This window comes from Taeniopygia guttata, chromosome 2, assembly GCF_048771995.1.
Source record: "Taeniopygia guttata chromosome 2, bTaeGut7.mat, whole genome shotgun sequence".
NCBI lineage: Eukaryota > Metazoa > Chordata > Aves > Passeriformes > Estrildidae > Taeniopygia > Taeniopygia guttata.
The window spans coordinates 104,861,519-104,887,754 of NC_133026.1; the positions used below are offsets into that span (position 1 = coordinate 104,861,519).

General features: G+C 39.6%; 1 protein-coding gene across 2 annotated transcripts; it reads right to left on the minus strand.

The window, feature by feature from the left end:
* Positions 1-848: 848 nt before the first annotated feature.
* Positions 849-26,077, minus strand: ABHD3 (abhydrolase domain containing 3, phospholipase). Of its 2 annotated transcripts, XM_030266079.4 has the most exons (9): positions 25,318-26,077; positions 23,610-23,773; positions 20,703-20,885; positions 18,958-19,003; positions 16,028-16,140; positions 12,439-12,612; positions 11,742-11,790; positions 11,492-11,657; positions 849-2,824 (listed from the first exon to the last, which is right to left on the minus strand). In XM_030266079.4, exons 1-9 carry the CDS (start codon positions 25,927-25,929, stop codon positions 2,646-2,648), a joined length of 1,686 nt encoding a protein of 561 aa, XP_030121939.4. In that variant the 5' UTR covers positions 25,930-26,077; the 3' UTR covers positions 849-2,645. The 2 variants fall into 2 exon arrangements, with proteins under 2 accessions (XP_030121939.4, XP_072780669.1); XM_072924568.1 differs by lacking the exon at positions 11,492-11,657.
* Between the last annotated feature and the right edge of the window lie 159 nt (positions 26,078-26,236).

Consider the following 26,236-nt stretch of genomic DNA (forward strand, 5'->3'; position numbering starts at 1 on the left):
TTCCAGGAGTGGACACAATAAATTACACCTTAAAGTCTTGGTCTTTATGATCTGGTGCTAAGACAACTGAGGCCATGAATGGCTCTTGGGTCACTGGAGGCCTCACAGAGAAAAAGAACTGTACTATGCATTGACTCCAAGAGAAAAATGAAAAGATGTGGATGTTCTGGAGCACGTATGTGATATATTCTGTCTTAGGCGGAAGGGTGGAACTAGATAATCTCTAGAGGACCCCACCAGCTTCAACTTTAGCTACTTTGGAATGAATTCTGAACTAGGAAAAAGTTTTTTTAAGAGGTAGGTGTCTGCAGCCTTTGTGGCTTGGAATTTTATTTTTGTCCTACTCCATCTTTTCAGTAATGAGTACATTGAGAACTAACAACTTTCTCCAACATTCAGCATTACCTATCCCTGTTGATGCCTGGATACTCAGATCACATGAAAAGCCAATAAAGACCCTGTGAATTCACACTGTTTTGAATAGAGGGCACATTGTGGAGTTCAGCTCACTTTATAAAAACTGTGTGTGAGGTACAAAGTTACTACACAGCAAAAATGTTTATGGCACTTGCTTCTAGCTTGTGTGTACCCTGTAAGATCTGAGGTGTCTGCATTTTTTGTTTCAGAAAATCTGACTGGGTAAGCTTGAAGATACCCATATTAAAATTTGATTGTTACTATCTTGCACACCATGCTTTTTCCCTGATGGGGTATAAGGACACTGTACATTGCAGAGGGAGGGAACACCAGCTTTATAGATTTTTGCTTGATGTAGCTATAAAGATAAATGTCTCATGGAGATCTGTATGGGATCAGACATAAATTAAGACAGTGCAGAGAGACAGAAATTCTGGCATTAATCATAATACTTTTATTTAAACAGTAAGGTGTTATTTAATGTAAGTGGTTCTATTTTTATTAATACTTTATGCTGAATTTTGAACAGTACTGTACCTAAACAATTTTACAAATATAACACTAAATACATTGTTTATTGCTCTTTTTTGCATGAACATAAAACCTGGAAATGAATACAAGAATAAATAAGGCACCCTACTAATATGCTATTTTTCTGTATTGTAGCATGCAAAAAAATTAATTTTGGTCTTGCAAACTTTCCTAATTTTTCTTATTAGAGAAAAAATAAGAGTTTTGGGAAAGTGCCTGTTTGAAAAGTCAAGACTTGAAAGCACTTTTAAATTTTCTTAATTCAACCATCTACCTTACAAAACAGCTCTCGTATAGCATGTCCTAATTTCTTTTCCTAAAGACAAAAAGTATTTTTGTTCCTCTTTTGCTGTTACTAGGAAACATGCCTTGCAAAAGGAGCGTTCACGTACTGCTTGAGACAAAAGACCTGACTTGCTTTTTTTAGCTGCATTTTCTTCTTGTACTGACCCCTCTCAAAAGATAAAAATAAAAATGCAGAGGCATCTTTCCTGATTTCTTGTATGTGGCTGGACCCAAATCAGTGATCAGCAAAAGATGGGAGCTCCACAGATGCTGCTTAAGGGCCTGTTCTAAATTTCAGTATGCCCTAAATTAGGGCTTCCCAACAGTTTCAAAATACATTCTGTCCAACTGTCCTTTCTCCATGCTGGCCAGTGACTTCAGTGATTTGACAACCTACTGCCAAAATGGTGACAAACGATCAAATAAACAAGAGGCACGACTCTGACCTCCATCCCAACTTTCTTTAAACAATTTGTTTCATTATTTTCAGAAATGATATGAGACAAAAGCTTTGAATTTTTCTTTTTTAATCTAAAGTAGAGTATATAATAATTTCTTGATTCTCTAATATTTATTCTTTGAAACTGAAATGTTCTTGCAAGGTAATATAAATAGCAGGTTCAATCACCTAGTTTACTAGTTATATGAAATATGTGTTACTTACTTATGTGATAACACCCAGCTTTACATAAACTCTGAAATGTAAAATGTCTTTTAATTACATAAGTTATTACAGTACTGTTTTAAAGGAATCTTTTGGTTATATGTAAACACTATAAATTAGCTCTTTAAAAAATAACCATGTAAGACAAGTATGGCATTGACATAGTTTAAAAAACAATAACAGCCCTAAATCTGAATACTCTCAGGGCAGAACAGCAAAAGCAGGTATCAATCTAATGCTGTGGAATAACATGCTGAAATTTCGACTTATTTGAAGACTCAGTACTTTTATTTGATCCCTCCTTTTGTTTTCATTTTTTAAGCTTTTCATCATCAGTGCTCTAAGGAATGGGCCAAGTGGTACTATATGTGACAGGATAATATAAGCTATTTTGAGTGTTGCCATTCCAATAGTAAAAGCCATCTAAATAAAGTTTCCTAAATACATACTGGTTTAAATTAAAATCCTGAGGAATTATAATCTCTCTACTTGATAGTTTTGGTTAAGTGCAATTTGATGTATGCAGAACACTGTTTCATTTAAGGTCATTCTTAGTAAGGCATATTAAAAATAAATATAAAAGTGACAACATAATATTTAGTTTCTTGCTACAAAATCTTAGGCAAAAATATTTTTGCATGTAGTAATAGACTTTATCCATTTGCTGGCTTACAGGAGTTAAAGTTTGTGCACTAAGCTTAACTGCCCTTGTCAGAATGTGCCACTGTGCTATAACAGTGGTCCAAAGCTATATGCTAAAGATTTTATTTCCATGCTCAAACACAGCTTGCACAAACTGCTTGAAGACTCTGTCCATGTAAGTGCACTTCCTTGGCCATATTCCTTCCAGAAAACCGATATGGCCTCCACACGAAGTCAGAACCAAAGCAACATTTGCATTTTGTTTGGCAGTTTCTACTGGTATAGCTAAAAGAGGGAGAAAAACATTTTAAGTCCTTAACCTTCTATGAAATGCCAGCCATTGAAAAATTTCTCTTAAACATTTCTCATATTATGTACAAATAAATAGTCACAACATTAATATACATTTAAATGTCTTATAGGGTTTAGAACCACAGCTGTATCAAAAGCCATTTTTCTCTTCATCATTAACTCACCTTACCTGGTTTTTTTTTCCCCTGGCTGCTGTAAGAATTCCAGCTTCATCTATCTTTCACTCACACTGATGGAACAGCACCCATGTTAATGCATACTTAGGATTAGCTATAAATAGTGTAAGTAAAAGGACAATCAGCCCTCTAATTTTTAACTGTTATTGCAATGTTCAACTTTAGAAAAGCTGAGGAACTGGGACCTCAATTGCAATTGTATGAGACTCCAAGCACAGAACCTTTAATGTCAGGTTAAGAATTAGTCTGTAAAATATCCCATCAGCTAATATAAAAGATTACCATTATACCTGATCTGCCATATGTTTACACCTGTATGTTGAAAGCACACCATGCAAATACACTGGGGGATGATTCTTGCCCTGAGGAGCCCATAATCTAAGACACAAGGTAAACAGAGAAAGAGGAAGGGGCAAACAACTGTACAATATCATAGGAAGCTGATCCGTGCCACCCAGGAGATTAGTTGCTCTCTACTGAATAGTGACTGCTAGAAATTATTTTAGAATGTAGATTATTAGACTGGATAGTACAAGGATTTTTATTTTGCTGGGTTAGGTTCCCTGATCTGATTAGCACCCTAATGCAGTTCCCCATATTAATGCCAACATCTGAACAGTGGCAGCCACAGTCAGATGGAGCCTTCAGTGAGGTGGCCATTTCAGCAATGGTCTAGAATTAGCCTAAAGTCATCAGTGAATGACACCTGAGATAGACAATGATCTAGAAATGTGTAGGAGGGCGGCTTCAGTGCCTCCTATTTTGGCTCTGCATAGATGTGTGGCTTAATCAATTTCACCACCTGGGCAGTTCCCTTTCTGAAGAAAAATAGAAGTCACTTAGCACAGACTGACACCAGAGGAAGCTGCACTTTACAAAGGGTACTTGGTGCAATGGAATCACCCTGGTATCATTTGAACTGGTTGACACAGCAGTGGAGACTGTGTCAAGACTGCAAACACCACAGATCTATAAAAATTAAGTTATTTAAGCAAATTCCTCTGGAGTTATAGGTATGCTAAGTAGACATCTGAATTAACAGAAATCTCAGCACACTTCAGTAAAGAATGCATTTCAAATTTCCAGTTTTCTAGTAAGAAACTTTATGAAACAGAAAAAATCATAGAGAGTTTTGATTATTTAGGATTGACAGAAAAGCAACAGCAAAACAAAAATGCTTTGTCCAAAGAAGGGAGTAGCAGCAGTTTCACTGTGTTGTCTAAAAAAGGTTATGACAAGAAAATAATGCTGATTTTAAGTCATATATTGCTTAACTAAAAATGCCTTGTCACTAACACTAAGCAGCAAGTCGTTCACAAGATTTATATTACTTGTTCATTTATTTTAAAGTATTTTTGAATCATATCCCTTTCTGACTGCACTTCCTTCAGAGATACTTTCCACTCATTTCTGTTTCTAGGAATCCATTCCTTTACCCCTTCATATATTTGCTATCTCAAAGGTGATTATTCATGAATAGTCCCTATCTCTGCATATTACTGCCTTCTTCATAGATGTGCTCCTTGCTTTTATTGGGATGCTGGCAAACTCATAGCTGTGTGCTTGAAATGCCAGTTTGCCTTCATTTTCAGCAACTGGAGTAAGAGCAGAGTAACCTTTTGCTTAGCCAAAAAAGGACCCTCAGCCAAAGTAAGTCACGGGGGAACTTGAGTGCAGTGACTGTGGCGAACAGCTGTGCAACTTAAAATAGATCAGGGCAGAAGCACTGGACCTGTGGAGCCAGGGGAGCAGTCTGTGCCTCAGAGGTCCCTACCAGCAGTGCCTGGAATGACACGCTCTGTTCCACTCCAGGGCCTCAGCACGGATGCAAAACCAACTGCCTGCAGATCTGGGTTAGTGTCTGTTGTGAAGGTGTGTTACAAGCTCCCTGCATATAACAAAGTACTTGACCATGCCCTGGGGGAGCATGGACTGAGCTCCAGAGAGCAATGGGGGCTCTCTTGCCAAATATGCGAGGTTGTTTGCGACTCAGTGCTATCCATTTTTTCCACTCTTTCCCTCCTTTCAAAACTGCACACATCTAAGTAGTTTGTTGATTCCAGCATTTACCAAGTGATTTTGATTCTTTACTAGGAGGAAGAAACTCTGCTTCTTACTGTTTCAACAAGAAGTCCTTTTCCTTTGTTCAGTTGGAAAACTGAAAATACTGTATGCAGGACCTGGCCCTTTTAAAGCAGTACTGAGGCTAGACTAAAAAGTCAATCATGTAAAAAATCCTAGACTGGGGAATAGCACACGCTGAGAACATGAGATGCAGAAAACAATGTGTTATTTCTTGCAATCCAACACATGCATCATTTTCAGACTCAGCACGCGCTTGTCTGGAGTTTTGCCTGAGTTAATCTGCTCAGCAATCTCTGATCTGCCTCTCTTGGATTCTGTGGAGGAACACATTGCCATGTACAAAGAGAGTGGCTGCAATTCAGGTCGCCTTCTGCTGACTGCATTGGAATTTGCCCACTTATCTGTACCAAGTCATCTGCTCTTCTTCACTCCAATAGCCTGTGGTCCATGTTAAACAGAATCCCAAGAGAGAATTGGGGATCAGACACAAACCCAATGCCTGCTTCAGGCAATGAATCACACTTTCCACATCCATTCTGCAGTTGTCTGCCTGATCACTGAGGGGACTAATAAATTGCACAGGGCTTCTGTGCAAGGGTATGAGAAGGAATATGTGAGGAGAGACATATTTGACCTCCAAGTATCAGAGATAGGCATGAAAACCCCATCAGTCCTAAAGGATTCAGGATCAGCTGCTAACTGGCCTGAACGTAGCTCTTCACTCACTAAAACGGGCACAAACATGACAGTCATTCAATTTGGCAGACTAGTGTCAATGTGAAGGGAGAATGTCCCTTCCTGATAAGAAACTGCTTTGCGGGGGAATTAAAAGGGAGATCATAATAAATGTCTCCTCTACTGTGCCAACCCAGCTGGGGAAGTCCTTACAGGCCACCAATCTCACCATGACCTCTGCATGCCTGTCATTCAGAGGTTGCCAGTGTAATCATAGCTCCCAAATCAGTTTGCTGGTGGTCATTCATTCCCAAACTGGTTGTCAATACTGTAGTGGGTACCACATGCTGCCTGCTTCCAAACAGCTACAGTGGCTCTTTCCTGGAAACCTACCAGTCCTGCATTAGGATGCTGATTATTTTCCATGCCTGATAAAGTGCAAGCCACATGCAGGTCTTTACAAATGTCATCTTCCCCATCCTGAAATTCCCTCTATTTGTCCATGTAACTCCTCCCCAGCAGAGTTTCTTGCTCTGGAGGCTCTCAGAAGAGAATTGAGTATATTGTGTTGCTCCTCAGTGCCAAAATGCAAATGATGCTTGGCAGTGGTGTGGTACTTTTCTAAAGGCTGTTCCTAGGGACTGTTAGCCATCCAATAAATGCAACCACAACACAACAGAGTAAATTTTGCGATGTAAAAGGCAGATGAATGGAGCACTGGATGTATGCATTCTAGGAGATAGGATTGCATGCCAAAAGATACCACTGTTCATTTTTGTCCACACGTAACCTTGTACTTAAGTTTCTTTTGGCCAAAAATCTGTACTACTGTTTGATCCAGCAAGCACAGACCTGATTTGTGATCACAGAACCACAATGTGAATACTTATATGCAGAATTACTTCATTCAAAACCAATTTGCTATACATTCTTTGCCAAAGAATAAGTTATTATTTTCTTAAAGAACAAAAGAAAAAACATATAAGTCCCTGCTTTCAGACATTCAATTTTTTGCTTGACTTCACTCTGCTCCTTAAACTTTCAACCTAATTATTATCTGTCTGGCTATTTCTTGGCCATTTGGTCTCTTCTGACAACTTCATTTAACAGTGCTCTATTGTAAAATGCAGGCGAACCCAGTGGGAAGAAATTATGATGTCTGACTCTAATTCAGAAGGCTCAATGGTTTCTTCATTATAACTATGCTATAATACATTAATATACTATATACTCACTACCAACTCGTGACCCTGTTTGCAACAGTCTAGACACAGGTGGATCTGATTGGTCATCAGGCTCAAACAATCTTCACCAGAATCCAATCAATTCTCTAAACACATTCCACATGAGAAAAACAAGGAGCAGAAACAGAAATTGTTTTCTCTTTCTTCTCTCTATGTACCTCTATGAAAAATGCTGAGAGAGAGAGAAATGTGCTTACCACAGTGCTCTTTTACGTAACAGGATATACACTAACACCTTGGAATTCAGGGGGAACAAAAGCTTCAGAGGATTCAATAAAATATATATAACTGAGCTTCAGACATGCACTTATTTGTCACGGTGGATCAGGAGGGAGCTGGCATGGTACCTAGCTCCAAGGGCAGGCTTCCAGCTTGGGCACAATGCTCATCAGCAGCAATTAGCTAAGCATTAGTATAGTGAAATTCAAGTCAGATGCCTAATACACTGCTTAAAGTCTCTTCAGAGAAAAATGCCACTTCAGATGAAAAGGTAAATGTGACAGTGCTAATGAATGCTATCACACCATCTTCCTGATTTATTTTTCACATTTACAAAATACAAGGGCTTGGCTTTATTACATATTTCCTGAAGCATGGTTTGTTTAAATAAGTTATGGTGAGAGAAGTGTCATGCAATGAAGAAGGCATTTGTTTTCATTAGTCAGTATTATGCAATATAAGAATTGCATTCCAGAATTAAATTACATATATATCAGCTGCCAAGCTCTGTGAACTTTAAACAGCAACATTAAGGAAGGACTGCAAATTGATCGTTTCTTCCTAATACTGGATTGAGATCAAATGGCACATTTTCACAATATATTTAAAAATTAACTGCTGGGAAGTACAAAGTTTACCAAAAAGCACATGAGAAAAAATCATCAGGTAGTAACAAGCAACTGAGGCAGCATCTGTACTTTTTAAGGGAACTGTCTATATAGGTACACATTATGTAGTGACAAAGCAGACCTGGGTTTGTAGCCCTCAAGCTCTGTTACTGGAAGACAGATGTGCCTGGTTTCATGGAAACTATTTAAATACAAAGGAATTCTGGCACAGCTTTCTCCCTGATGAGTTTTCTAGGCTGGTTTCCCAGCTCTTGGAAATTACAGATATCTACAACAGAACTGGAAGGTAGCTTAAAAGCTGGTAGGTATTACTGGGAGAAATGAGGCATGAAATAACCAGTCCCCAAAGTCAACAAAAGAATGGGGTTTGGATGAGTATGAATTTTGTGGCTTTGAATCCATGAAACAGTTGTGAGTGGAAACTGCCTTTGGTTGCCACAAGCTTCTGTCGGTCCACACAAAGTTTTTAAGTTAGAAAAAAAACCCCAGTTGCCAGAATAAAGTCACCTCCAAGAGTAACACCAGCCCTCCATGTCTGCTAACATAAAACAGCTCAGAGAAGATGTCAAGATGAACAAACTGCAGTAACTAATGGCAGAAGACATAAATCCCAGTTGTGGTGTTCTGTGTCTCCTGCCAGCACAATGATTCTCACTGAGGGTACGCAGCACAAATGAAAAAGGAGCTAAGGATAGACAGATATAACAGTCATGCTATTAGCAGGAAATCAGCATTGTCCTGGTGGCCCTTTCTGAGGTAAACCTGTCTCCACAAGTACAACGGTTTACAGCTAACAGCATTAACTCTGTGAACAAGGAATAAACGAATGCCTAACAACCCAAATATTTCATGGAGAAAGGCTGGTTACCGTCAGAGTTTTAAGAGAAGATGGACAGTCATTACAATAGACTCTTACCACTTCTTGTTGCAGAACTACTGGTGTTCTACCTTGCCCCCCTCCACACTTCAAGACTTCTAAGGCATCCTCACAATAGTTTAGATATCTCATTTTACACAAACAACCATCCCACTGTTCACCAAGACTTGTGTTACTTTTACAAAAGAGCTTCAAGGATTGAGAGATCTACTACAGCTGTACTCTAAGGGGACTCAATCTTTGAGTACTCAAACTACACATCACAGAACTGCTGAGGATGTAAGAGACCTCTTGAGATCATCTAGTCCAACCCCCTGCTCAAGCAGGGTTACCAACAACAGGTTTTCCATAACTGTGTCCAGTAAGGTTGTGATTATCTCAATAGATAGAGACCACACAAACTATGCCAGCATTTGACCACTCTCACAGTCAAAAAAAAAAAAAAAATTGTTTTCTAGTGTTCAGATTGAATGTCATACGGTCAGATCAATAGCTGGCTTTTGAGAGCTGGAGATAAAAAGGGGATGGAGTATCTACACTAATTTTCATTTAGGTGACAAATGTCCCTGTCCCAGTCATAATGGGCTGGGAAAGGTTAACAAATCTTTCAGGGACTGAGGCACACAACTGGTTTACTGCCGTTGTCACTATGCTTACTAGGTAGACCCTGCCACAGTTGTGTCCGCTTAACTTCAGACAGAAACCACAAACTAAGCTAGTGCTAAATAAAGAGGTGAAGTCATTGTTCCTTCTCTCAGATACTCTGTGAAAGAAACAAAGCACAGCAGATGAACTCCCTGCAGTACTATGGGGAAAGTCATCTCCAGGGTCCTAAGACCTATAAAAATTATCTCCAGAATCACTAGCTAGATTTTATATTTGGACATAGATTTTAGGGTCACAGCCCACCTATTCTCATTTTCAGGCCATTATAAGCTTATAAGAGAACAAGCAGCTATCTGATTTCAAGGAAAAAAAAATCCCATAGAGAAAATAAATACAAAAGGACTAACTGTTTCAGAAAGCCTTTGAACTGCAAAATTTTAAAGGTACTTACAGTATTCTACTATAATATTGCTATATTTACCCAGACCTTTTTTTTTTTTTACACCTCTGTTTTAGCCAATATACGGGATAGGTAGTTTGGCTAATCTAGAGTCACCATTTTCCCCCCTCATATTAGGTGTCTGTCACCTCTTTACATTGTTGATGCAAAGCATGGATGCTTTTTGTTCTAGAGAAGAATAGATCAGACATTTTCTAGTGCAATCTACTGGAATGGCCCTTTTCATGTCTCTAACATGTCTTCAAACTATAAATAGTAACATGTGTGCATTTTTCTGCATACAGATAAACAGTAGACACAAAGAGACTCTTCCAATTCTTTCATTTCTGCTTGTTGTTCTGATCTATTTGCCTGCTCACTTTGGTTTCATGACTCATTCTGCAACAATCTCACTTCACTTGTGGTGGCAGAAGAAAACTTCCCTGAAATAAATCAGCTATATAAACTACAATTTTAAGGGTGTCAGGTGCTCATTGCTGAAGTCTGTTGCCTCAAACAGCTGTTCATTTTAGTGGCTTGCTTCTACATTAGCTTTTGTTCTCTTCTCAGAAGCCATAACCAATACACAGACCACAGGAACAAGCATATGTTTTCAGAGTAGTTAGCAACAGGGTTTTGATCTTCAGAGGAAAAGAAAAATGTTCATTATGATCACGTGTTTGGCATGAAACAGAAAGAAAATGGAAAATGGAGTTTTTAGCCTGTTACTTAGCTGATACTGATGGTTCTTATTCATTTTAACATGCCTCCTTCTAAGAGCTCACCTTGTACATTGTGTGTATCTTTTCCCTTACCCTAGATTTTGGCCTATATGATTAGATGCAACTAATCTAACTTAGTTGGGCTTTTTAACTTTTAATTTACTGGCACGGGAGGTGACACTGAGATCAACAGATGAGGATTTCATGTCATCTCAGACATAAGCAACTCCCACACATTCTTTGTAGGAACTCAAAGAATGGCAATAAAAGAACCCACTTGTTTGCAGTTTGAATTCTGAATGTCTACATCCAGACAGAATGACATCAGAATACAAGTTCCATTTTTATGGGTTCTCTTCATACTTGGTGAACAGAAACAAATGCTTCTGAGAGGGCACTACATATGGTATCTTCCTTACAGTGAGATAACTCGTACTCTAAATGTCCCTATTTCTTTCTTTTGACTGTAAAAACTCCGCTAATGCCTAATGAGGCCATCCCATATACTTGTGCATTCTGTACTAATCAAGTCTCTCCATCATCATCTGTTTTTTATGTGTCTTAACTGCAAGACTGAGTTTAGTCTTGTTGGGGCTCAGTTGCCAAGGTGGTTGCTCTTCTCCTTGTACTCACATGAGCTCAGTTGCTAGACTAGTCTTGCAGTAGGTGGAAGAGAGTAGGAGAGGTCAGGCCTCCCATGTGCTTCTTTAAGCAGCCTGGACAGCCCCCAGGGCTTCGGCCTGGAGTGACCAGAGTCAGCAAAGAGGCGAGGCAGCAGGGCACTGCCATCCTTACCTCCTGTGTGCTGTCACTGCGCCCCCATGGAAAACCATGGAAGTTTTGATCCTACAAGCAAGTAACATTTAAATACACTTCTACACATAGGTCTGAGTTTATTCTCAAACCTACGTAGTTTTTCTTAATGATTGCATATACAGATAAATATATTTTAAAAAGCCTAAACTTACCATGACCTGGTGAGAAAACATCATCCACAGAGTTTAGACATAACACTGGAATTCCTACTGACTTCAGCTTGCGACATGGGCTAGCATCTTCATAGTAATCATCAATTGAACGGTAGCCAAACATGACTGAAGTGAATTGCTTATCAAATTCTCTAATAGTTCTAGCCTGAAGTACAGAATTCAAATAGGGAACTATGTCAGCATTTGGAAAACGACATCCAGCTCAAGCAGAAGTAACATTTTCACATACCTTCATCACAAGATCCATATCAAATAATTTCTCCAATATTTGTCGATGCCTAAAAAGAAGAATACAAAAATTGGAGGGCTTGTATATTTGTTATGTAAACCAACATAGAATTTCTCTGCTTTACAGAATCATTTCTAGAAGTAACTGTCTAACATGCTTGTTTTTAATTTTCTGTCAAATCAAAAACCTGTCTAGAATCCAAGAGCAGAATAATTGTTCATCCATATGTAGGCACATCCAGAAACATGGTAAAAATCTCCATAAGCTTTGAGAAAGATGCCAAAGATAAGAGAACTTAATATTTGAGAATACAAAATACACTCTGCTTTTATAAAGCCAATGATGAACTAGGCCTTTCTGTGCTTTTGCAGCCAACACCAAGTTAAAAAATTATTATATTTGCAAATCTACTCAAAGTCAGTATGTGCAAGTCTAAAAATTTTTAAAATTTATTTACCTCATCTATAGATACAAAAGTAAATTGGGCTTGTTGCAAGTCCCTTGAGCAGCATATAAGTTTAGTCACGTTGATGACAAACTTTCTTGAAAATATCTTTTTGATTTCAAAGCTTACCAAATAATGCACAAAGAACAACTAGAGTTGTTACAGCATTCATTTTGCCAATATTTTTATACCTGCTGTTGATCTCATGTTAAAATCTTTCCACCTTGCTAAATAGTTCAGAAGGCAACTCACCTGCTGATAGAGGATTGTAGACAAGTGGTCAAGTAATAGTTGAAAAGAAGCCAGTTTAGTGGCTTCTCCAGAGATTCTATAGATTCAAAAACATTCCAACCCGCAGAGAAAATTGCAGCTGCCATTAAAGGAGTGTCTCTGCCAGTTTTTCCCAGATAATTTAAAAGAAGCATGCTACAAATGAAAAACAGAAACATACATACTATCAAATTGTTTGCCTCAGTTTAGAGTAAATGCAACAGCCATGTTTTTGTCTGGTTTTCAATAGTTTCTTGTATGAGTCCTACAATTGTGCCTAGTACACCTAGCAGGTAGTCACCTAATCAACATATGACTCATGAAGTTTACTTTGTCTACTATCAGAGAGGAACAGGGTGTGTAGGATGTGAGTAGGAGTGCATGAATTAGTCTTACTTAAATCACCAAAGGGAGGGAAAAGTCAAATGATTCTTACTCATGGAACAAGCATTAGTAACTTTTACCATCTTACAAGTTCCTGGTCTTCCTGATGTGATAACTCTGATCAGCATGCCTGACAAACACAAGCTGCCCCCGGCACACCTGCCTCATTAAGAAGAAGTTTTTTCAGGTTAAGGTAGTGCCATTACCTCACCTCACACATATGAAAGAACATAGCTCTTCCTTAACACAAAGTATGTGAAATCTTGGATAATGAAAACAACTAGAGAAACTAAATGACCAAAATAAATGGCTCAGGTTTTGTCTTTCTGATCAGTTGCAACGTATAGTCTCTACTGCTAATGTACACTTGAGTTGGAAATGGGGGGAGTTCACAAGTATCTACTCTTCAAATGTAGAAAAAATAAAACAGCAGGAAAAGAGAAAAACAAAAATACTAGTGGAAAAGCTCTAAGTCTTACTTTACTGCCTGAGACCATAAAGTTTACAACAAGCATTTTAATACAAAATCTTCAACACAAACCACTACAGTTATTAGTAACATTAAGATAGCTCCCTGAATTGTCACACTCGGTACCTTGGCTCATCTACTGTACTTCAGGAGACAGCAACCCTTAGCAAAGACATTATGAACCAGCCTTCCATCACAGAGACTTTATCCCTCTACACTACCTTCCACATCATAGAACAGCAGTCCAATAAACCAACAAAAAAAAAGTTGCAGTAGCAGAAGAAGCACTTCTCTAACAGAATTCACAGATAATATGTGGTAGAGAGAAGGCCTAGGAATCTTTATGTTACAAAATGAAGTCCCTTTTCACAATAATACCTAGAGAAGATAGTAGAACAGGTGGTCTTTCATTTACATTTATATATGTCTGTGAAGTGAGTATCTATTTTAATTCCAAACTGGGGCAAATCTGTCTTATATAGATGATCTGACTATTCAGAAAATTCTGAAAAGCAGTAGATAAAAATTCCTGTAAGCTTAAGACAAGTAGATGATTTTTGCAGTATGTCCCTAATGAGATCTTTGCTCCTGCTTAATTTTAAGCATTCAGTGCTCCAATTAATTTTGAAGCAAGAAAGCCATTTTAATATAGAAAATTATAGACTGTTCTAGTGTTCTGTACAATTAAGCATATGCTTTCTGGTTGTGGTTCAGGATTTTAAAAACATATTGGAGGGGGAAGGTGGAACACCCTGCCTAAAATTGCCCAGTGGTGCTGGTTACATATATGCCAGGTATACAACATAGATTCCCATTGTAACAAGACTTTGTCAGTACTTTGGATAAGCCAAGGGCAGAAATGACACCAAGGGCTGATGTGCCCTTTTGTACCAGTCTCAGAACTGCCAGCTTCTACCACACCCTCAACCCTTCATAACTGCCAGGCACAGGGAATTGTAGCCATCCCAGCATCAACTGCCACAGCACGGCACAAGCAGACCAGATTTCCAGAGAGTGTAGAGGACAAAATTTTGATATACCAGATATAGATAGGAAAAATATTATTTGGATCTGCTATTCATATGTAAGGAAGAACTGGTCAGGTAGAGAAGATGTAGAACAGTCTTGGCCACAGAGATGATAGTGGATTTTTAAGATGAGAAGTCAGTGGGTAAGGTAAGCAGCAGAATTACAATACCGGAAGAGAGCTGGCTTTCATTTACCCAGGTATTTGGTTGGCAAGATCTTACCTTAGATGGCTGTGATGAGCAAAGAGGACTTCAAGGATAACCAAACATAAACCAGAAGTTGATACATTCTGATATGCAGGAAGTTGAGCAAGAGAAGCAGAAAACCACATGGAGGGAAAAAAAACCCTTCTGACCAATTTCAAGGAGGAAGTATCCTTAAGGTACAAGACAGGTGGTCTACCTGGGAAAACAGTCATTGCCCAAGCATGCAGGGATGCAGTTAGGAAAACTGAAGTTCAGCTGGAGCTGGAACAAGCAAGGGATGTGGAAGACAACAAGGGAAAGGTTTCTGCAGCAAGAACGGCTTCTGTAAGTCTTTTGGTACAAAAGACGACTCAGAACAAACAACATCCTCAGAACAAACAACATTCTCTTCTTTCCCCTCATCAGTGAAGCCAGTCATCTCTTCATGGAATGCAATCAGATCACCTGGGCATGTTTTGTCCTTGATGAAAACAGTCACCATTATTCCCCATATGCCTGGAAATGGCTCCCAGAGGATATTCCCAAAGAACTGAAGTTAGGCTGACTAGCCTTTTACCTCCTGGGACCACTATTCAGAACAGGGAACCTAGTGACTAAAGATTTGCAAAAAAGCAAAAAATACCAGTCTTGAGCAAATATGTATTTATCTCAAAGCTCCTACAAGTCATTGATAGATTAATGGCAATATATAGTAATATATATAATATCAGTATATATGGGCTGTATCTGCCTATCTCCCACTAAATTTATCAGAGAAAAGGGAAGTCTCAGGAAGTTACTACTGTGTCTGCAGTATTCCTAAGGAAAATTCTCCTCTACTACAATTTTTGTTAAAGAGGCTGCTGGAATATTTCTGCTAGCTTCCAGCAGTGATTTTTTATTTTTTTCCTAAGAAACTGTGCTATCATTGTCTGTTCTCACTGTGCTTTATGGAGAGAAGCCAGGAAACAGCAAGTCTTAATATCACATGCTCTACCAATCCATATCGGTATGAACAACAGTACTACTTCTTGCTTCTGAGCCAAACAAAACAGATATCCACACCTCTTCTAGCCTAACCTACCCACACACTGCAGAACAGAGTGAAGACAAATCTTATTACCAGAGGCTGCTATGAAACATGGTGTATTAGCTCAAGATCCAATTTTATATCCATCTATTCTGAAGACAGTCTCAATAGTTTCTGAAGACTGTATTGCCTACCTGTTTGGCTGTCAAGCTGCCTGTCACTGTTTCCCGTCTTTCTCTATCCCCCTCCCCCCAATTTTTAAAAGTTAGCCAATTTCAACCTTCCCTGACACAGAGGTAAAAGCCTCAAAGATACAAAGTTTCTAAAAGTCTTCTGCATATTAACTGGTGGAGAGAAACCCAACTTGCTTTCAGGTCAGTAAGCAATTCAAGTATTCCAGAGTAATAATTTACAATCAGGCTACACCAGTCTTATGATCACAGTTAGGCTGAGACTTGTGTTACACCACCTTACCCTCCCATAGAAACACCTGCTGCCATAAATGGAGCTGAGGGGTGCAAGCTGTGCACATGATGAATAACAGTCTCTAAATCCTCTGTGTTAGCTGCACAGTAAGTCCTTGGTGTCTGTAACGAGTCAAGAAGGAAAAAAATGCCATCATAAGCTTTTGTATTATCCTTTAAGGACAAAGCAAACTGAACAGTGAATCATTATATAAGAAGATAAATTTAGCATTTATTGTGAAGCTTCACTGAATGGCCAATAAAAATCCAGAACGTTTCACAAGAAGGTGAAGGAAGGAGTTATGCTTGTTATCATTACAAAATAAAAGCGGTGACAGCTATCTTCAGTATCTGCAACCTCGAGGTCATTAGACAAAATCTGAACAGAGAACAATGTGCTAAACTAGACAGAACTAGATCAGAACTAAATAGACAGTGATATTTTTAAAATACCCCAAGGAAATGGAAACTTTATAAATGCTGTGGTTTACAGAAAAGAAAGTTGTAACAACAATTTTAATATATTCACCCACATTGAAATGCAAAAGAGAGCATTAGATTTCAAGTTCTGTCAGCCAGCATTTGAAAACTAACCTACATTTAGATGCTACATAAAATACAACCAAATAAACAGATAAATTCCCCAGTGTAGTTTACCTAATTTAGTAAATTATTCTATTAACTAAAGCGATGAAACAGATATTATCAGTTCTTTATCCATCATTAGCGTCTCTTTAAATCCTGAACCGAGACTCGGAATGACTTCTGCTGGCATCAGGTCGGGTAACCCCTTGGGTAAGATTTGGTTAACCACTTCCCTGCTACTGAAGGATAAGCACAACTTTTGAGCCTCCCCTGCACAGACACCCGGAACAGTCCAATCTGAGGGACTATCTGGAGCAGTATGAGGGAGACAAGTCTATTTAGGCACCGTTAGAATCACAGCAACATGAGTTTCTAACGGTGTTGTCCAGATCTCATTTACAGAGAAATAAAGTTTTTAACTTTAGGGTTGCTACGAACATGTTAGTGACCTGGACTTAACTATGGGTAATGACTGAAACTGCCAAAATTCAGTGACACATTAAAACTAAATATAAAAATACATAACCATGAGTTAATGGAAGTTTTATGTTGCCTGAAGCAACAATGGATTTCAAGGGTGTTTTTTAAAATTGCTTTCAGTTAAACTGCCTGGCTATTTGTGGGTGATTTTAACAACATTAAACTAATTACTTAGAACACATTTAACAAGAATATTGAAATGTTGATGTCAAAGATGAGGAAATGGAAAGAAAAGCTAAATTTAGATAATTAAAACTGAAAACATTTTTAATTTCCATTTATGTTGCATTTCCATTTCTCATCCACATTAATCATTCTTCACTGTTTCACATCCTATTAATTATAAACAGTGTGAATGTGTTTTATTTTAATTAAAGTCAACCTTACAAGGAAAAATAAATTATTTTTGATAACTAGGATCTAAGGCATTCTAAATGAAAGTGTATTTGATTAATGCTTATAAAACTAAAGATATAGCACCCATTTTAAATTCAGTTAATTCCAGACAGTTTAATGTTTAGCTATCTATAATTTGTATGAAGATATTTTAAAATACCATCTTAACTCACAGTGGCTATGATCAATATAATATTTGATTATTCCAGAGCAGTAATTTACAATACCTTTCAATAATCAATCAGCATAGTATTTTTTAAGTAATTATTATTTATTGGAAATTTGAATCTATCTTTAAAGTGACTAGAAAAACAACTGCTTACATAACTAATTTATACTGTGGTGCTTAACTATGCTTCAGACTCATTAAGTAGGGATTTTATACTAAAATGTTAAAACTTCTTTGCAGAAAATGTGATAATTTCAGCTGGTTTGCTGCACCACAAGAACTTATACAGCTTAAAGATGTAAATCCGATTACAGTAAAATACACACAATGTATCCAAACAAGGGATCTTTTCTCTAAATGATTCAGAAATTCATCAATAAGGACTTTGTGTGTCATAAAACTGCTTTGAAAATCCATCTCCAAAAGTATGCAGAAAACTACTATTAACATGGCAATATTTGCATTGAAATGGTTTATCTGATTATGGAAAAACATTCTGAGCTTTTTAAAGTTTGAAACCAGGGGATTAAATAAATGCTAAACAATACCGAGTATTATGCACATTCATTCCAGCTGCAGAATTGTCAACAGAATGCATATGAAAAAACAAAGCTTATTCAGCAATATTTCATCATGCCTTGTCCCTAGCTGCAGAAAACATTTAGCTTCAAGATTTTTTCATCTGAGGAATGGCCAGTTATTTCTAAGCAAACATGATATGTCTGTCCCAAAAAAATTGTCCTCTGTAGCTGAGTTTTTGCCATGATTGCTAAGAAAAATGTGAGAACGCATTAACTTTCAGGATGCAGATATCCATATAAAGCCGGTTCATTAATTTACTAACATGTAATATGGATCAATTTTAATGGTACACCTTTTTAACCATATCAAAAATATAGTTTAAAGTGGGAAAGAAATTACAGTGGATTATATTTGGATATATATGTTAAATCAATGGGAGAAAATTGCAACACTTGAGCAGAGATGTACACATTTTAGGTACTACACCATTTTTGGAAAGAAAATGAAAGGATAGCTCATTTTAGTGTTACAGATATTATTAATTGAATAATTGCTTAAAATGAAATGTTCAGAAAAAATTATGTTGGCCAGTTGACTCTCTAGGGTTTCAAAATAAGAAATTAATATTGGCACATGATTGATCTACCAGACGGCTGAATTCTCTTCTCTGCATTTTCAGCCTATGCTCTGAGTTTCTCTCATTTAAATCCAACTGTACAAATAGGCACAAATGGTTTCATAATTACCACTTATAAGTGAGAGATGCTTATCTTAGAAGTCATCCTTACCAAAAGCTCCTCGCCAGCAATTCCCCGATTGTTAAAAACCACGCATCTAAAAATTGAGACAGTAAATTCAATTGTGCACATTGTTAATTTCACCAAAAGAGATAACTTAAGCACACAAAAAAAAATGAAAACGCATAAAGAAAAATGAGCCACTTCTATGAATAAATTCAGCACATAAATATTTACAGACCTACAGATCCTAGAGGCTGACCTGTGTGGAACAAGCTTTGCACCAAAATGGAGTTCGCTGAGGTCAGTGGGACTATCAGAGCTCTGTGATTTGTCGAGGTCAAATTGCAGGGTGAAAACCCCAAGGATTAGCTGAAGGTGGTACAGACTTGTCCTGCCTGCCCTCTGCAATGAGCTCTGACAGTGCAGGGCCCAGCCTAAAGCTGTGCCCTGAAAAAAGAACATCAGAGATCTGTGTGTAGACATCCCCCAAAGCTACATAATTCTATTAAATTGGAAGAAATGATCCAAGTCAAAATTATAATGACAGCTGGATCTAAGTTGCAGGTTCTTGGGAATGTGGGGGTTTTTTTCCCCTCTGGTACAGCATAAGTTTCTGGTCTGTTTCTGTTGGTGGGAGTCTCTGCATCTTCTAGCAATATTACCATGATTTAAGAATCCATACTTTCTCAAAAGATATTACTTTTCTATTGCTCTTCTACCATCTCACTGAAATAATTTTATTAAATAATATAAATAGTTAGATGGGTTAAATAATATTTTGACAGTTTTATCAAATGTTGCTATTTAAACACAAAATTATAGCATTCTCTTGAAATCTGACCTAGAGCTCCACTTTTTAATGTTCTACCTTCTTCCCTTAGGAGATGAAATGCAGATATAACTTCCAGTTTAAAAATTAATAGTAACAAGTTGTTGATTTCAGGTCTTTCCTCTGATATTTTTTACTGCTAAGTTTTAAGGCGATTTAGAAAGTACTTTGAACAATTAAAGTGCTGCTTTGCTTTCATAATTTAGTAAAGTAGTTCTCCAAATAGAGAAGAGATAGCCAAACATGTACATAAAAGCTAATATATACATATTCAAAGAACTTACTGGAGTCAGCACCAGAAGCCAATCTGCAAAGACAAAATCTAATATTCCAAAAACAGATCCTGGAACAATGACAACTTATTTTAATGTTCAGCAGCAGCAATATGGTTACATAAAGGCGTCTACTCATCGACTAATCCACTTATGTTACCCAAATCTGACCAGGAGCCTTAAGAAAGAAACTGAATTACAAAGTGACAATGAAGAGGTGACAGACCCCCTCAAACGCCATCAGTAAGTGTAGGCTAGCTCTCCTTTCTGCACCCAGGAATCTGAAGCTGCTGAATCGAGCAATTTTGGCATTCAGAAGCTGACCTCCTCCAAGGCCTACTGCCAGCAACCATCCACACAAGTTTTCTTGGAGCTGAATACAAACCCTTCCTCTAGAAAGTGTAAAGGTTAACACCTAACATAACAACTTAAGAACCAGCAGCAAAGCCCTATGCAGACTTAGCTGGCATTCACTGCAATCTCTGGGGCACACCTGTAGATATTAAAACAGCCCTTCAAAATGTACTGCCTATTATATAATTCCACTTGATTATTATTACTAATAACACTTTCTTACATAAACTACTGTATTCAGATCTCATTTGCCTCAGGAAAGCATCCGATACATATACATACTGATATTGGATCCTACCAGAAGCAGCAAAATGAATAGCAATGAAAAACAACAGTACCTATATCCCAGTGTTTCACTTTGATGGATCATATGAAGAATGTAGGATTCCTTGCTTGTTCCTGTCAGGCCAGGCAATAATAGGACAGTGGGTCTTGTGTTGGCATCTGGATAATATGAGCTGTCATTATTATCAAACCAATCCAACGAAATCTGTCCTCCATCTGCTGTTTTAATGAGCTCACTGAAAGGTACATTTTAAGACAACACTGATTAGATTGAAAAATACATACATGCTATTAAGAGTGCTTGCAGTTTACAAATTAAGAGGTATGAATTCTGCATTTTTCATTATGTTTTAATACTCAAAGTGCCCCCTGACTAGGCATGTCTGCATTCAGAAAGAGTTACATGTACAGCTGACAAGAGTTAGAACAGTCAATTTGCAGAGTAATTCCCATCCACTAAATGAAGACAGTAAATGAAGACATGGCCTTTCATAAATTGCTGCTGATGTACTGGAAGCTTGTAACTAATGTGATTTTTGGCACTGCCTTGTGTTTTATAAAGGCATTTTTGTGTACTACAGAGTTCCTTTGAATCATCTGAGAATCTTTTGATAGCACACTGGGTAATGTGATAAACATCTATCACTTTCTTTTTCCCCCCTCTTCATCCAAAGAAGTAGAATGTATAATGGATTGTTATGTTTTAAGCATGCAGAACACAGACACACACAACTGCATCTTTCACCCCTTATCACTACAGACTGTGCTAGAATGCACTCTTACAGCATATATCTTAATAATGCAACAAATATTGTAATATCTCAGGAAGATATGCATGCATTAAACAATGACAAAAAAGTTTAATTCTTTTTTATAGAAACATACAAATCTTCCCACTTCCTGGAAATTTGAAAATGCTACTTTACTTTTGTAATTTAGAAAAGTAGTTATCCAAATGGAAAAAAGATAGCCAAACATGTTGATAAAAGCTAATACATACATATTTTAATGGTTTGAGGGAGTTGGTGAGGACACTGCTGAAGTGTAAGCCTACCTTGCATTTTGTTTTTCTTTTGAAATTCTTGGTAGTGACTACTGCAGATTTTAAAGGTGACCAACCTTGTTGGACTCATTAGCTCAGCTTTGCCCTTTTTCAGTAATGGGATGTAGATGCACTGCTAGTGAGTACTGCCAACACTATCCAAAATGGTGCAAAATAAGCACTGTTCCATGGAACTATGTTTCTTTTCTCAAAACCCTTGAAATAAAAGTGTACAAGAAGGACTAGAAGAAGTGGACATGGCCATACCACTGAAATGTTTCCTAGTTACTAAAACTAAGGGAAGCTGCTAAATGCTAAATCTATTCTACAGTGCAAGAAGTGCTGAAACAACTTGTGTTGCATCCAGGTTCCGGCGCATAAAAGTCCTTCTCCTTAGGTCTTGTGCCAAATGCTTCATTTGCCAGACTAAGTCTTATTTCTGTGTGAAAGAGATCAGCTGAGGACAAAAAAATAAATATAAGGCATCTTTTCCCTCTTAGAATGAAGGAAATGTTGCCTCTTTCATGCCTCTTAGGCTTGAAAGAACACAACAAATACTCCACAGGTAAAAGTTACTCTGAAAATCCCAGTTCTGTATATTCAGAACAAGGCTGAATGTGGCTGTGCTATGGTTAAGGTACAACATGTTGTTTTAATGTTTTAATTGTTCTTGTTTTAGCCACACAGTGACCGCATGACCTTTGAAAAATTATGGCATTCAAACACCAGAATATATGATACACCAAGTAACTGTGCTACCATTCAGAGAGGCCTCTACAGGCTGCAGAAATGGGTTGACAGGAACTTCATGAACTTCAATGAGGGGAAGTGCAAAGTCCTGGGCCTGGGAAGGAGCAACCCCATGTACTAAGAGAGGCTGCCCATGTGGAAAACAGCTTGGTAGAAAAGGACCCAGGAGTCCTTCTGGTGGACATCATGTTGAACACAAGTCAGTAATGCGTTCTTGCAGTAAAGATGGCCAAAAGTCTGGAGGTTGTGGAGGATTAGAAGGAGTATAGCCAGCAGATTGAGGGAGACGATCCTGCCCCACTATATGGAGCACTGGTGAGGCCATACCTGGAGTACTGAGTCCAGCTCTGGGCTCCCCAGTCCAAGGCAGACTTGAACATACTGGAGATAAGCAAAGGCCCAGCAAAGGGCCACAAAGACGATGAACAAAATGGAGCCTATCTCCTATGAGGAAAGGCTGGGACAGCTGGGATTGTTCAGTCTGAAGAAAAGGCTCAGAGGAAACTTAGCAATGTGTTTACATACCTGAAGGGAGGGTGCACAGAGGATGGAGACAGGCTCCTTTCAGTGGTGCCCACTGACAGAACAAGAGGCAATGGGCCCAACCTGAAGCATGGGAGGTGCCTTCTGAGTATCAGGAAACAAATTTTCAATGTGAGAGTGTGCAACTGAGCACTGACACCATTTTCCCAGGGAATTGTGTAGTTACCATCCTTATGGAAATCCAAAAGCTATTTTGACATGATCTGGGACAACTGGCTCTCTGTGACCCTGCTTGAGCAAAGTAGTTGGACTAGGTGACCTCCAGAGGTCTTTTACGATCTCATCCACTGTGTAATCATGTGAACATATAACCACATCAGTTCCTCTATCATCACCTAGTTTCACCTCTATCATACAAAAATGCTATTTTGTAGCATTTCATTGCTACAAAACTCTGAGCTAAAATAGGGTCATTTGGGAACACTGACCTTTCAAACCTACTTCATATTGAATCCATGATTAAGGTAGTTCCAAGTCTATGACAAAGTTGTAAAGGTGGGCATAAAGCAAAAAAAAAAAAAAACATGCACAAAGTTGAGCAATGACAGTGGGTGTGACACAGAGTAAAAGAACAGCTGGATATCAAAGCAATCACTTTCCAGAATACCAGAATAAAGGCACTTACTTCCTGTACTGTACTTGGGGTCTAGATGTGATAAAGGGGCGCAGGAGTGTCTGTACACGACCTTCCCAGCACCAAATCGTGGGATAGTAAGTTTCTGTCACAACAGGGCAATATTCCTCAAGAAAGCGGCAGAAACGGTCATTGCTTGCCACCAGCTGGGGTTTCTAGGAAAAGAGAATACAGTCAGACATGGGGTTTCTTATAAAACAAACTAAAAAACAAAAAAATAAATAAAGCTTATTTAATCCTCTCTCAGTGAATTAATTTATTCATATAATCATTTGCAATGCTCTTACCTTTAATGGTAGAGAAATAAATGAAAACCAAACAAAATGCCAAAATGCCCAATGCAAAAAGGGAAACCCATTAAGCATAAAGCATTCCTTACCTATTTCTAATAACACACTAGTAGATCACTAGCTCTACTTTTACCAGTATTGTATCTTTACTGACAAATTAAAATTACACTATTTCTTAGTAAACAAGAAAGATTTTACCAAGTCAGTTTTCTTGAACCACACAAAAATGACATTTAATTCACGTATGCACTTTGACCACAGTACCTTTTTTAACCTGGTAAGACACTTTTCCCATCTCATCCTACAGTACACAAGTGCATCAGTTCCTTCTTTCTAATAATGCTCTGCATGCATTGCTTACAGTTTCCATTTGTTTACCAATCAACATGGCAAAGTCCCTGTATACCAAACATCTCAGATTTTAACAACCATATTTCTTATACCTCTCTGTCATAATGACTCCCCAGTGTCAAGCATCAATAGGACAATAACACATGCTTTGAGGAAAACCGTTCCACATAAACAGCTGTAAGGGCACATCCTTAATTTTTTTCTCCTCTGACTAAAATCAAGTACTCTCCTCACTATGATGAGGAAGGCTATGTTCCCAGTGGTTCTCTGAAGGACTGTGGCAACACTCAGGTCCCCGGTCAAAAACCTTTTGCTATGCGTACTTTCAATTGATTACGCATTCAACGAGGCGCTTCAGGGGAGGGCCACTTCAGATCGCGTCAGGCTCACTGTATCCAAGTAATTTGCGATTGCCTAATTTATCTGCAAAACTACGGCTGATAAGGAGATGCCCAAGAGTGCTCCAGCCCCCAAAACGCTGCCATGGTGCCCCCAAAGGTACTTAGGATAGTACCGACGGGTACACAAGGGCAGCAAAACTACTTTTATCACTTGCCAAGCTACTGAACCAAGTAGGTCGGGTTTGTGTTGTGGAGGGCAGTGTCCTAACCTCCCTTCCCAAACCATGGCACCCGGCCAAGCTCTCTAACTGGTACAGTTGCATTTTGGGGACTGCCGAGACCGGAGCCCCTTCCCCTCCCGGACCGAGCAGGACCCGGGGAGCCCCCCTCACCCCAGGCCGGCGGCCTCCGGGGGACCCCGGCAGTCCCTGCGGAAGATGCGGCCGCGGCGGGCGGGGAGGCTGCGCTGCCGGGCCCGGGTAGGGCTCCAGCGGGGTTTCGGCCGGCCGGGACCCCGGGGCGGCACCTCCAGGGGACGGACGAGGGATTTGAGGCCAAGGCGGCCGCAGAGCCCTGCCCCCCACCTCACGCCCCAGCCATTCCAGGTGCGATCCCCTCGCCTACGGGCGGTGGGTCGCGGTGACCTTCGGGACTGTCCCCATCGGCGGGACTGTCCCCACCTGCGGAGCCCGCCCGCCCCGCCGCCCTCCCGCTCACCTTGGCGATGCTGTTGAGGTAGTAGCAGGCGTAGGCGACACCGAAACCCAGTACCAGGGACAAGCCCACGCCGGAGCCGAAGAACCCCACGCGGACCTGGTTCTCCAGGTAGAGGGAAAGCTCCCTGGTCAGCACCTGCCAGTCCATGGCACACGGGGCACGGCACGGCAGGACACCACACCCCGGCTGCCGCGGGCGAGCCCACCCCGGCGCCGAGGGAGGAAGAGGAGGAAAGGGAGAAGGAGGAGCCGGCGCCCGTCTCCCGCTGCTGCTGCTCGCGGCCCGCTGGGCGCTGCAGCGCCGCCCCGGGACCGCCCCCGCCGCGGCCACCGGGGCCTGCGGCTGCCGTGGGGAGGCCGGGGCCGGGCTCGGTCTCAGCTTGCCTCGCAGGGACGCGGTCCTGAGCCCCGCGGTGAACGCGGCAGTGCTGCCGGCATCGGCCGCCCCACGGCAGGTGACATCTCGGCGCTCCTTCGGTGTCACCTTGCCCCGTCGCTTTGCCGGGAGGGCGTGTGCGGGTGAGATGGGAAGGGGACCCGTCCAAAACCGTAAGGAGCAGCCGATGCAGGTGTGTGGGAACTCAGTCACTGCCCGGCAGGGAAGAGGGAACATGGGCTTCCAAATGCAGCAGTGGCTAATCAGCAATCTCTAAATATTTTACGTGAGACAGAAGTGTGCTACTGCTCTTCCACTTAGACTGATGATACAAGGCATTAATAAAGACCAGAGACGAGTAGAGGTATCTCCAATTCCCAAGAGAATTTCGGCCAGCTCCCTTTTCAGCTGTATGGATTATTGCTTGGAGGCCCTTGTGTTTGCTAACTCAGCTTTATAAAAAAATGCACAGTATCTGTGTCTTTTCCTTGGCAAAATCCTAGGAGCACAGCTGATAACACGAAGATCCTGGAGATGAGCATCT